This window comes from Halichoeres trimaculatus, unplaced genomic scaffold (genome assembly GCF_033239565.1).
Source record: "Halichoeres trimaculatus isolate MK-OKI-2021-1 unplaced genomic scaffold, fHalTri1.1 fHalTri1_scaffold_22, whole genome shotgun sequence".
Classification (NCBI taxonomy): domain Eukaryota; kingdom Metazoa; phylum Chordata; class Actinopteri; order Labriformes; family Labridae; genus Halichoeres; species Halichoeres trimaculatus.
The window spans coordinates 23,438,719-23,451,787 of NW_027437200.1; the positions used below are offsets into that span (position 1 = coordinate 23,438,719).

The 13,069-nt window shown below is 41.4% G+C and overlaps 2 protein-coding genes across 2 annotated transcripts; one reads left to right on the forward strand and one right to left on the reverse strand.

Annotated features, from left to right (window-relative positions):
- Positions 1-1,165: 1,165 nt before the first annotated feature.
- On the reverse strand, positions 1,166-2,086 carry LOC141811222 (G-protein coupled receptor 4-like). The gene is made up of 2 exons (XM_074699204.1): positions 1,781-2,086; positions 1,166-1,691 (listed from the first exon to the last, which is right to left on the reverse strand). Exons 1-2 carry the CDS (start codon positions 2,041-2,043, stop codon positions 1,166-1,168), a joined length of 789 nt encoding a protein of 262 aa, XP_074555305.1. The 5' UTR covers positions 2,044-2,086.
- Positions 2,087-8,868: 6,782 nt separating this feature from the next.
- Positions 8,869-13,004, forward strand: LOC141811119 (calcium uniporter protein, mitochondrial-like). The gene is made up of 9 exons (XM_074699039.1): positions 8,869-9,175; positions 9,628-9,688; positions 10,119-10,286; positions 10,377-10,481; positions 10,562-10,719; positions 10,818-10,924; positions 12,425-12,521; positions 12,625-12,741; positions 12,872-13,004. The coding sequence occupies exons 1-9, from the start codon at positions 9,119-9,121 to the stop codon at positions 12,947-12,949; spliced, it is 948 nt and encodes a 315-aa protein (XP_074555140.1). The 5' UTR covers positions 8,869-9,118; the 3' UTR covers positions 12,950-13,004.
- The last annotated feature ends 65 nt before the right edge of the window (positions 13,005-13,069 follow it).

A 13,069-nucleotide genomic window follows, 5' to 3' on the forward strand; every position in this document is an offset into this window, starting at 1 on the left:
TATGGAGCATTAATGTTAAGGCAACTAATGATAGAAATGGAATCAGGATCAGACAGTGAACGTGTGTGTGAATTTTTGTCCTGATCAAACATTGTACAGGGGAATTATTAAGATTTTCAAAAAGTGGAAAAATGGCCAACTTTGACGGTCATTTGTGACCACGCCCAAAATTATGAAAACAATCTTTTAATAACTTTTTGTCTTTAACATGTGTTGTTCACACAGGCCAAGTTTGGAGTTGATCTGAGAAAAAACCTAGGACTAGTTCGTTCAAATACGTACCCTATACATGTAATTTTTCCAATTTCAGGCCTTTGCCAGTAGGGGGCGCTGTACTTTCTTGAGGATATAATTACATGGCTGTGTCCGGGACGCAAAACTGAACATGTGTGTCCGTTTTGGTGTATATCGGAGAAAGTTGAGGAAATGCCGAACTTTGAGCCCACGTCGTAGCCAGGCCCATCAAGATAAAAACAATCTTTTAATAACTTTTAATCTTCACTGTGGATTGTATACATATGCCAAGTTTGGAGTTGATAAGTCAAAAACCCTAGGACAAGTTCGTTCAAATACGTAGGCCAAAATCGCTAAATTTCGAAGTTTAGGTGCAAATAGCGAAGTTCGTGTTCAGAAATCATGCAACTCATAAGAGACTTTTTTGTACGTGTGGGCATGCTTGTGCTGTGTGCAAAATTTCAGGGCTCTAGGTCAATGTTGGCCTAGGGGCTGCAGTTTTAAGCCACTAGGGGGCGCTATGGAGCGTTGATTTTTGTGCAAGTTGCAGATATATAAATTTTTTGGGGCATGTAATTTTTGGGTACACGTCTGTTAGCGTTTTCGCCAAGCGTCGGCGCGCAATTTGGGGTTAATGCGGCGGAAAGAAACATAAATAATAATCGCAAGGATTTCAATAGGGCTTACGCCCCTGGTTCCCAGGGCTCAGGCCCTAATAAACAATTCATTACTTTCTCTAGAAAAATGGTGACATTTTCCTCTCTTCATTTTTTAATAACTTTGATCCAAAACATCATTACAAAGTAATTTACAAAATGTTACAACCAGACACTAAAATATGTGACAATGTTTGAATGAAACAGGAAAATATGCAGAATAAAAACCACACAGTACAAATCTTCCAGGGCCAAGTTAACAACAAGCTTCCTGTCTAAATGTCTTCAATGCCAACATTCACAGCTGGTTCATCGTTAGCATTGCTCTCCATTTTACAACAACACACAGCAGCCAGAAACTTGCTGGAGATGTCTTTTCTGATGAAAACATACAGAGACAGATCTGCAAGAGGACTCAGCCTGGCAAGCATAACTGCCAGGATGATAAGATCAAATGATCCAGCCTCTCTTAACATGAAAAGAATGATGGTTGGCAGAAACAGCAGCGTGTAAATAAGCAGCACCAGAACCAGAATTCCAACTATTCGTCGTTTTTCTTCAGAGGGGACTGAGACAGAGGCAGAGAGAGCTCGAAGGGTCCCAACCAGGAAGAAGATAAACAGCGGGAAGGGAACGATGAGGAAACTGGATAAGGTGAGCTGAACAACTGTCTCACCAACCAAGGGAAGCATAGTAAAGCAAAAGACAGGAGGTACCACCCAGACCACAGCACAGACCGCCACAGAGATCTTGGTGGTTCTTCTGAATCTGTACCACAGAGGGTGGGCGATGACCAAGTATCTGAAACACAAGAAGAACAAAGTGTCTGTGAGGAAGTGCAGGACAACACAGACACTGGAGCAGGAAACAGGTTTTAGACAGATAGTTACCTTTCCAGAGAGATACACACCATGAAGCAAACACTGGTAACCAGGAGACACCAGTAGATATTGAAGACGATTGCAAAAAAATAAAAGTTCTCAGACCCTGACTGAAAAACAATCAAACAGCAGAACTGAAAGAGGTCTGTAATGAGAAGGTTGATGACGTAGATCGGAGTAACGTGACCTTTTCGTACCTGCAGGAAAAAGTAAAGAAGAATCAGACATGTGTGTGTTTTTATGAAACTCTGATCGTCCCGCTCAAGGAACATTTGTGACACACTGACATGTTTTAAAACAAACACCAAGACTGACAGCAGATTGAAACCTGCTCCACTCAGGTTTGGGTCAACATCAAAGCAAGTACCCAACCCAGATCCAGGGGGGTATTCCACGAAGCTGGCTTAGCTCAAAGCCTGGCTTATTTGGGTTAGCCTCGCTAACTTTAGCGAGAGTTGGGTTCCACAAACGAGGCTTAGGGCTAGCGTGGCTTGGTAACCATGGTAAATTAGCCAGTGCGACTAGCCTGGTCCCGGTCAGGCTAAACGTCAGGCTTACCTTAGCTGCGTCTCAGAGAAGGTCAGACCGGCTTCTGAAAGACGCCTTGTGAACTGCAGGTGTCACATTAAATGAATCTATAACTGTAATATTTGATGTTCTTGTTCAGAAACATGAACTGAGACCTGGTAACTTTTCTGACACCTGCTTAAAACCCAAAAAGTCAGAAGGATCGTGTGGCTCCGCTTTCACGGTCCGTATTCATACTGAAAATCAAGATCAAGCGAGCTTTTGTCCCTCAGCTCCACGGGAGGTTTCTGTCCTCCCTGAGCTCACCTTAGGACACCTGCGTGATCCTTTGACAGGTGAACCGCCCCAGTTACACTAGACTGGAATAACCGTGAGTCAAGACATGTCAGATACGAAACTGTCTATACATTATGCAGGACACTCAGTGGTTGAGTGGTTAGAGAGTAGGACACAGATGCTCAGTGATCATTGTTTTACTTTCGGCGTGGGTTCGATCCCACCAGTGGTAACTAGGCCATTTGAAATTATCTGATTTTCTTTCTTCTGTCACCCCCAAAGTACAGTCAACATATAACAGAATAAAACGCAAAAATTGTCTTATGATACAAAAGGTGACAACAGACACAATTTTCCATAGAATATATTCCTTTAACCGGCGGTCCGTTCTGATCATGATGATAATGTAAAGGTGATTCCACATGGTGAGATAACTTTGTGTCTTCCTCCTTATTTAAATATAGGGCACTGTTTCACTGTCACATCTCATCTGACAGCTGTATCATCTCTATTTAAAAAAATGTCATCTCATTTAGACGTGTTTTTTTCTGCTGTTTTAGTCAGTGTTTGATGAAACATCACCACATGAAGTTTATTTGAACAGCTTTAATTTAATCAAGATCAATCTCCTCTGAGCCACAGCAGTGTGAGGAGCTTCAGAGTGAGAAGAAAAAGGGTAATCAAACTCAGCAGAAACAGTCAGTGTTGATTGACACATAAGCATGATATTCTTGAACCAGCAGCGTCTCTGGCTTTATTAATTGCCACCGTGTCACCCTTTTATATGATTTTCACCTTGTAGCCATCATATGACTCCATGAGGAGATTTTTCTCCGCTGAGGGAAACGTCTCCGCTCTCGGTTTTGACATGATTTGGTCATTTCGACAATCGACACGTCGGGGCTTTTTATCTACCGCGGACGCGCGCTTAGCCGCAGCTTAGATCAGCCTGGCTTGGATAAGCGTCTCTGAAAATCAGCTGAGCCTCGTTAGTGGAACGAGTTGCAGCTAAGTTTGAAGTGGCAGCTTATTCAAGCCACGCTTACCGGCGATAGCCCAGCCTTCTTTAGCCAGCTTCGTGGAATACCCCCCTGGTCTTCTACAGACCGACTCACAGTTGAACAGAAACACGACATAGACGGTGAATCAATAAGGTCAGAACAGACTTACCAGGAAGCAAAGAGCACAGATGGTCAGGAGTGTCAGCGGGAGGCCAATAGAGACGATTACGCATGTTGTAACATGCATTATAAATCCAGTTTTCACGTGATACAGCTCATCAGCGAAGTAATCATAATCATAATAATCCGTGGTGGAGGTGGTGTTGTTGTTGTAATCTCCCATTCTTCAGAGTTTAACCTGAAGTTAAGAACGTGATATTAAGAATAGAAGTAATATTGACTTTTTTAAATACTGAAGACTTCAGAAGTTTCCCGATCTTACCAGGATGAAGTCCCTGCAGCGGTGCCTGATGTTCATCTGTTGATATGATGGGGGCTGATAATTTATACTTCCTCTCTAAGGAAGTGAGAAAAAGGTTGTTTCAATTTCATTTTCACTGAAAATGGCAGAAATTGCATCACAGCCACAGATTCTGTAAGATAAGGAAAGCATGTTGCTCAATGCATACATCTCATTCTCTAAAAACAACCTTTTTATATGAGTTTGTATTTCACAAGTGGCGACTGCCATAGCTTGGCTTCAGACCTGTTATTAGAAAAAAAAAAAGTTACATCACTTTTATTGTAGAGCTGTTGGCTTATCTTTCTTACTTTGGTCTGATGACTTAAGAAATTCCCAAAGTATGGATTTCCACTTTTGCGCTCCCATTTCTAGAGGAGGTGAGCTTTCAGCTATTGATAGCCTTTAGCTTAAGACTACGATAACGAGCTAAATCTTGTAAATTTACGACTCTATTCTCATAAATTTACAACTTCTTGTAAATTTATGACGTCATTCTTGTTAATTAGTGACTTTTTTCCATCGTATCAATCGAGGTGTCAACTTGCAAAAGCAATGTGCCACTGGTTAATCACCTGGGGTACACCGAATCTGTAATTGCCTTTCTAGCTCTTCCAGAGTTCCTAACAAAGCCCACTGTTCCCTTGCTGTCTCTAAGGACCCTGAAAAGTTAGCACACAACATCCACTTCTAAATATAATTACAATTTTTGTAATTATGCCAATGTGCCAAAAGATGAAATCATTTCTTCTTTATGAGACCTTAGTAAAGTATAACTTCACGAGATGTTAACTTTAGAGTTTAATTAATGACTTTAAGTTATGAGGTTGGCCGCATATTATTATTATTATTGTTATTGTTCTAACGTGGCCAAAATCTCCTGTCGTATATCTGAGTAATTGTTGTACGGCTGATTAGATTTGGGGTGTTAAGATACTGTTCCTTTAAAGCAGATATGTATCTGTAAAGCTGTTTCGTAACTTCCTGCTTATGGTCAAGTTTTACGCAACAGTTAAGTTTCAGTGGAATCTTAGGCTGAAGCAGAAAACCACATTTACTCTGTGTGTGTGTGTGTGTGTGTGTGTGTGTGTGTGTGTGTGTGTGTGTGTGTGTGTGTGTGTTTGTGTGTACTTTCAACACAATCTCAAAAGAAAAACGTAGGATTGTAGCAGCACGTTCCATGACGTGATCCAAAACACGCGAAAAACTGAAAAATTTTAATATTGTATGTTTTTGTACAGGTGCTACAATTTTTTGTCCATTGAGGCTGTTTAGGGTCAAATTTGACCTGTACCTGGTTAGATAGGTTTTAGATATACCAGTGTGAATCTAGTCAAATTTTTTCCAACAAGGCAATGCCTCGTGTGCAAGGTCAGTTAAAGCCTGAATGGGAAGTCAAACCATTCAAACTCTGCCTTGGTCGGCTCGATCACCAGATCTTAATCCAGCTGAAAACCTGGGAAAACATCACCAAACTCCAAATGGAGAACCGCAATTCGGTGAACGAATCTTTTGAACGAATCATTTGACTGAACTGATTCTGGTGATTCAGTTCCCTGAAAAGAACTGTTTTTCCCATCAACGGAAACAAAGTTTCCCCCTTGGTTGGAGATGTAAGGCAAGTCAAGGATAACTCAGGCCTGGCACGTCTTAAACTTGTAGTCTTTACCTATTCTTACTTCTGTGTTCCACAGTTTTGTTGGAAAACAAGGTCCTTTTTTCCCTCACCTTGTTTCCTGGTGACGAAGAACAACTCAGTTCTCAACTTGATACTGAGATTTATTGATTACAAGCCAAAAAATGTGCGGCAGATCTGGGTTTTTTTTACCTTTCCCTCTTTTCAGACATTCACTGGGTAAAAGAAGAACCCCCTCTCTTCTGGTGGGCGTCACATCACCGCCTCTGTGCTCGTTCACGTTGCTGTTCTCTTACAGGACACAGCGACATCTACAGGTTACCTAAAAAATTACATCATACACATACAGAAACTTGCAGATGCATACACTAATGGCCTTTGTAAAAACAGAACTTTAACTTCCTCATTTCTATGTCTGTTATCCTTAAAACCACAGTTTCACTGACGTAGCTGAACTTCCTGTTATTTATCTGCATCTGCAATCTACACTCACTCATGCTTAAACTGACAGCACATCATTTATCTGAAAAATGCACATACAAGTTTTCTTTTTTGTCACAGCTTTAAGCTAAATTCCTCAGATTAAGACTTTTATTTCATTTTAGTTCTGGGTGATCTGAAGTCTCTCAGGAGCTTAAAACCATCTGTAAAGAAACCTGTTAATTTATGACCACATATGAGCACATTTTGATAATATTTAAACAAAGCACATATACACAAGCTAAATATTCTAACAGTTTCCTAACTCTTGCAATCATCACGATGTGGTCCCTCTTTTCTAAGGTCTTTTTGTTCTGGCTCTCCTTCCCCCTTTAGGTCTCCACAGGCCAAACCATGTCAGTAAACACCTCGTCTTCCCTCTTCCCCTCAAACTCCACCACTAATAAATTCCTGATGTGCCTAAGGTCAAAAGAAATTGCCAACAACCTCCTTGCAATCTGTGCTGCTTACATCCTTCTCTTTCCCGTCGTCTTCTCTGTCCTCCACCTGGGTTACCAACGCTGGAAGCGACAGCGCTCTGGCTCCACTCTGGCTGAGTATCAGTATTTTAATTGTACAACAGTCAGTTGTAACAAACCACAAGGGGGTTGAAGCTGAGCAGTATATAACAGTATCATCTGCGTATAAAGAGAAGAATTATGGAGTCCAATTTAGATAACAAATTGACTTTTTAATAGAAAGCATTAAGATGGGTAGTATTTGTCTGAGTGACGGTGATCTGTCCTAAAGATCGTGTCAGCGACCAAAAAGTCAGAAACCCATGAATAATATGTCATGATTAATTTGGAATTTCTTAAAGGTCCCATATTCTGCAAAAATCACTTTATTAAGTCCTTTAGTGAAGTTTGTGGGTCTTTGTCTTTCCTCCCAGCCCACAAAATGTGATATTTATTGACCAAACCTTTTCTTAGTAGAGCTTGAGAATGTAAAGAAGCTGTTTGGATTGTGGGGGTTTGCTGACGTCAGCAATTCCCTTTTTTGACCAATCAGGAGCAAGTCTGACCTAAATTGTCCACTGGAGCAGATACCCCCACCCATCCACCCACTCCCCTTCCCGGGAGGAGAATGCCAAAGCTGAAGAGCCATCACTGCTCTGTTTTTGGCTGTAAACAGCCACATATCTCCATGCTCAAGCTTCCCATCTCAGAAGAAGACAGACTAAGTGTCTAGAGTTCATTTATCAGGAAATGTTCCAGCTACACTCAGTAAAACTGAGCATGTGTGTGCTAGTCACTTCACGGCCGACTGCTTTTCCAACTTTGGACAGTCCAACAGAGGGCTAGCCAATAGACTGGTCCTGAATCCAGGCACATTACCAACCATCCTCCATTAAACCTGGGACCCTGGAAATGTGAGTATTTTAAATGCTGTGTGCTGTGGAGCAGACGGAAGAGCTTTTCCTCAGTGTCCCCCCTGTCTCTGTGTTAGCTTCAGGATGCTAACTTTAGCTGCAGTTAGCCTGTTGTTTTAGCCTGTAATGTTAGGGTAAACGAGCTTCTCTGTTTTCTAAACATTGTGCACTCGGAGCTCGTGGCGCCGCTCTCAGTGACGTGGAAGAGCGGGGCGGTATCAGCGGTGGCTCATTTACATATGAAGGCCACGCCCACTAAATCAGAGCGTTCTGAACAGAGGGGCTATGAGAGCCTGGAAACAATGCTGCTGTGCTTGATTTATTGGCTTTTTGGACCAAAACATGTTACTACCATTTCATGAAGACATCAATGATCCACATTAAACTGCAGAGAAGGAGCAGGATATGGGACCTTTAAAGTTTACTGTTTTTGTTATTCTTTCTGTGGAGTCTGCTCTCTTCTTGGCTCATCCTCCAGATGTATTTTCCTCACCCCGAAAAACTACACAAAAAGTCAGCTGTCAATCATCATTAAAGGTGACATAAAACAAATTTTTAACCTCTAATAACAAATGAAAAAGAAACTTTAGACTTAAACACAATGCAGCCCAATAACATCTTCATATCACCACAGGGTATAGCTTATTTTTACATTTGACCACAGTCAGCCACCAGGGGGAGCAGTTTTTGTACCAATCTCACTTCGAGCAAGATGGCATCAATGTTTTTTTTTTTACAGTCTATGTTCAGTGCCACATATTAAAATGAACTGCAGTTCCCTCAGTGTCCACTAGAGGCTGTGTCCAGCAGTAAGTCAGGCCCCATAGAGCCCCATGTTCAAATAGTCAGGAAAGTTATCTAAAAATTTTAGCTCAGGAATGTTGAGAATTGCCAGGATTTTTTTTTTCTGAATTCTTTAATTATTTACTGATTTAAATGTAATTTATTTATTTATTTAATTAAATTGTATTTATTTATATATTTAAATTTTATTTATTTATTTATTCATTTTAATTTTTATTTACTTTTTATTTGTTTATTTATCTGAACTCATTTATTTTTATTTATTAATTTATTAATTTATTTGAACTTTTTTGTTTCTATTTATTATTTATTTATTTATGTACTTATTTTTTGGGGGGTGTCACCTTGAAGCATTTCTGCTTACAAAAAAAAAAAAAAACTAATTTCCATATATTTATTCATGCATATGACAAGTTAAAGGCAGCTTATATAAATTTCAGAAAATTTCAGCGGAAAGTTTCCTAGAACTTTTCAGCCCTCCTCCTCACAGACTGATTTCTGTGTTCTGGCTGAAACATCCTGCCATCCTTTCATTTGTTTTGTGTTTTCTGTCCTTGAATTTGGTGTCTTAAGAGTCTCATCTCTGTGCCAGCGTCTCTGTCTCTTCCTGTTCAGACTTTTCCTGTTTCCCTCCTGAAACCTGATCTCTGAGCCAGTAAAGGGTTAACTCCCCCGCTCTGAAACCTGTTTCTACTCGCCTCTGCAACATTTCAAAGTTTTAGCCCGGAGGTTTCTGCAGGCTGACGACGCTGAAAAGAAGCTTCATTCTTCTCTCTGTCGGCTCAGAGACATGTTGGTCTCCAGAATCTTCTGCAGATTCGGTTCAGCAAGGATCCGAGTCTTCAGGGTGAGTAGGAGAGAACAGGAAGAGTGTTTTAATCAAAGTTTGTTGGATCAGGTTTGAGGATGGAAGTTTGAAGCTCAGAGGATAAAACTGGTAAACATTTTGTCAACTAACACTTCTTCTTCTGCAATGGAATGTGTGTGTGAGTGTGTGTGAGTGTGTGAGAGTGTGTGTGTGTGAGTGTGTGAGAGTAATGGCATGCAGCTGTATAAAACGTACCAACATTTCCTCCATATCTCTCAGCTCCTCTCCGCTTTGTTTCTGTGACCACACCTTTCTGATAAACACCCATCCCAGTGTTTGCTCATCTTCCTCCTCTTTCGTAACGGTTCAAAAACATGTGACCGAGCGTAAGCGTGTTGAAAGACACCAGACAACTCATGTTTAGTCCATGAAATGTTTTCAAAAACAGGAGCCTGAGTCTTGAGAGTGATTGTTTCTGTTTCCTCTCTCAGCCTGGTTCAGTCTGGTCCTCCTGTGTCGTGTCGAGTTACACCACTCAACCACCGTCTAAAGGTAAACTCTTACTCTTTTTAACACCCTTAAACCTCCTTAACTGTGTCAGTTAAAGGAACAAGTCTCTGATGCTAGGTGTGTAGCTTTATTTAAGCTAGCTAGCTAACATGCTAAAAACAATCACAGAGGGACAGGAGCACTCTTTGTTCTGGTTGCGCCTGTCATGCTTCTTGTTTGTGTTGGGGATGTTGTTCAATGCTTGCAGGCTTCCCCTTGGAATTCCATGTGTTGCATCACAGTGCAATGGATTATGGGTAATTCCTTCACATTAAGTCTACATTAAGGGGTGCAAAAGGGCTCAAAAAGTCTGTAAGGGATCCAGATTGACTGTCTTAGCTCAGCACTTTCAGTGAGCGCTCAGATAGTGGGTTTAGCATTAAGCTAACATGCTGTTTAGCATCTGTTAATTCATATCCAATCCTCCTCCCAGATGCGTATCTACATTACAGCTTCGGCCGCCCCGTCCTCTCCCTGCGCCTCCCTGCCGGCCAGAAGAAGCGTTTCACCATCACGCCCATGCTAACCACGGTGGGCGACCTCCTGCGTGACATCACAGCTAAAGACCCTGAAGTCCACACGGCCAGCCTTCTCAACGCAGGTAGATTCACGTCATCAGTGGGTGGGGACTCCAAACGTAGAGAAACACGACACGTTGGACGAACTCATCTTTGTGTCTTTGTGGTTTCAGACGGACAGAGGATCTCGTCCTGCACGTTCATGGAAACTGTTTTAAATAAAGATTTCAAGCTGGTCATCAACGACGTCACACACAGCGTTCGCTCACTCGGACAAGGTAAGACCGTGTCCAAGTGTCAGTATATTAACTGGTGTAAAGGAACATGTCACTAAAACCTCTCCGCCCATGTCCGTCAGAGTCGTCTCATGAACACGTGCTGGGTGTGGACGATATGAAGTACGTGGTCCGTCTCCTCCACTCGGCTCTGACTCTTCCCCAGCAGCAGCTCATCAAACACAGAGAGCTCCAGATCAGACAAGAGGAGCTGAGACAGCAGCTGCAGCCTCTGGAGACGGTAAAACTTACACATCACCTGCTCTGACCTCATCAGATCGCTAACCACGGAGAAATCTGGGCTTTGTCATTGGCTGTCGTTTGATTTGTTGTGTTTAGGTGAGACTAAAGATGGCGCGAGAGGCGGAGTCCAAAGCATCCATTCTTGGGTGGGTGGGACTGGCCTACCTGTCCCTGCAGGGAGGATTCCTGGCCTATCTCACCTGGTAAGTTTGGTTTTTCCACTGATAGACTCAGGCTGTTTTCCAGATGTCCTACTGATCCAGTCTACTTGGCATACTGTTTCCCACAATGCACAGTGGCAGGTGGCAATAACAGTCATGTAGTGGAATGAGTCGGCATTACAACTACAATACAACAACACTAATCAAGTCGTAAAGAGGCGTTCATGTCTACAAATTTAATAAAGCCCATATAAACCAATAATAACCTTTTTTTAACCATAAGTGGATTTTTTTAAAGTAGTTTTTACATCAGCTTTAAAAGTAAAAAGGTCAATCCCTTCCAGATTTTTTAAAGAAATAAACAATTTAGCTTTTGGTGTAAGATAAAAAATCAAAAATCATGTTTCTGCTGTGATATGATTAACAAAAAAATATCGTGTTGGCCCGACTAAAGGACGATATTTTATTCTAGAAATTATATTCTCAAAAATGGGTTGTGTTATAATTAAGGACTAGATTGTCGTTACACATCTGTGCCACTAGATGGAGCCAATGACGGGTGACCAGTCAGCGAATAGAGCGTCACAGTAAATACATCAAAATACATCATTAATGCAGTTATTGAACCTTTAAAGCTTGTCGCTCATTCACTAAATTTTGAGAAAAAGATTACAGTTTTTTATTAAATGCTCGTTAATATTTCTTGATCTTAAAAAACATGAAATTTTATCTCTGTTGCGAGTTTTTCTGCAATAATTGTACAACGAAAAGTTGTTTTCTGAGTAACCTTATGGTCTTCAACATATTTTTATTTTCACAAAATGATATTTGAAAAATAGGGGTTGTCGGGCCCATACAGTAACTACAACGTCACGAAAAAAATCAGCAGCTGTAGCTCCCCCTTCTGACACTTAAAACCAGAGTAGTATACTTCAAAACAGACCCAACAGAACAGTCATACTACATACTACATGCACAGGCAGTATGTAGTAGGGGTTTGGAAAACAGCCTGTCTTTATCCTTGTACAAGCGTAGCTGGGTATTTTCATAAAACAAATATCCCCCCATCTTCATTTTTAAAGATACTTTCGTCCACATGCGCTGGTGAGTGTCAAAAACTCTGTTTCCCGGCGTCTACACAAAACCACAAAAGCAGAGTTTTCAGAAAATGTTTACAGTGACGTAAACTGTGGCCCCCTGCTGGACAACAGGCCTAAACATATAAAAGTTTACGTACATGGCCTTAAACCTGTGTTCCTTCTGATGTCCAGCAGGGGGCAGACCTTCTGGTTGTGAAATCTCTCTGATTAAAAATAAGTCTATGAGAAAAAGTTCCCTCTTCTCAACCAACCTCTGGTTTCAAGTCTTTGCCGATACAACGAGATGTTCACTGAGTAAAATACAGACGGAGAGTCAAACAGGTGGTCACTTAAATTCAGATCTATTTTTTTAATCTCATTCTTTTTCATTCTGTTTCTCTGATGTCATTAACTTACGTTTTCACTCTTAGTTTTGGTCACTTTTTTGTATGTGTGTCGTCAGGTATGTTTTTGCGTGGGACGTCATGGAGCCGGTCACCTACTTCATCACCTACACCACCAGTATGATTTTCTTCGGCTACTACATCCTCACCAAACAGGTAGACGCCTCCACGCGAACAATGCTGTGGTTATTCTCCGAATTTCTCAGGGAAAAATGGAGGAAAAATGGAGATTTGATTTGTGTTCACGGTTTGTTTGCAGGATTTCATCTGTCCAAAGGTCAGGGATCGACAGTTCCTTCACTTCTTCCACCGCTCGGCATCCGGGAAGAAATTCAACCTTCAAAAGTACAACGAGCTCAAAGACGAGCTGGCAACAGTGAGAACACACACACACACACACACCCACACACACACACACACACACACACACACACACACACACACACACTCTGGGTCCAGTGTTTTCATTTTTAAGATTTCCCCTAACAGACGTCTTCTCTTTGCAGGTGGAGGCTGATCTCAGGAGGTTGAGGGGCGCCATCCTGAAGCCTGTGGATCAGAAACCGCCTCAGAGCGACGCCTGAGATGAGACATCTTGTTTTTTTGTCGTGACCTAAAATGCGGATTTTTGCACATTTTCTTTTTATTTTTTCATAAAAGTTGATGTTTTTAAAGCTTCTGCTTGAAATTTTATCCAGTTTCTA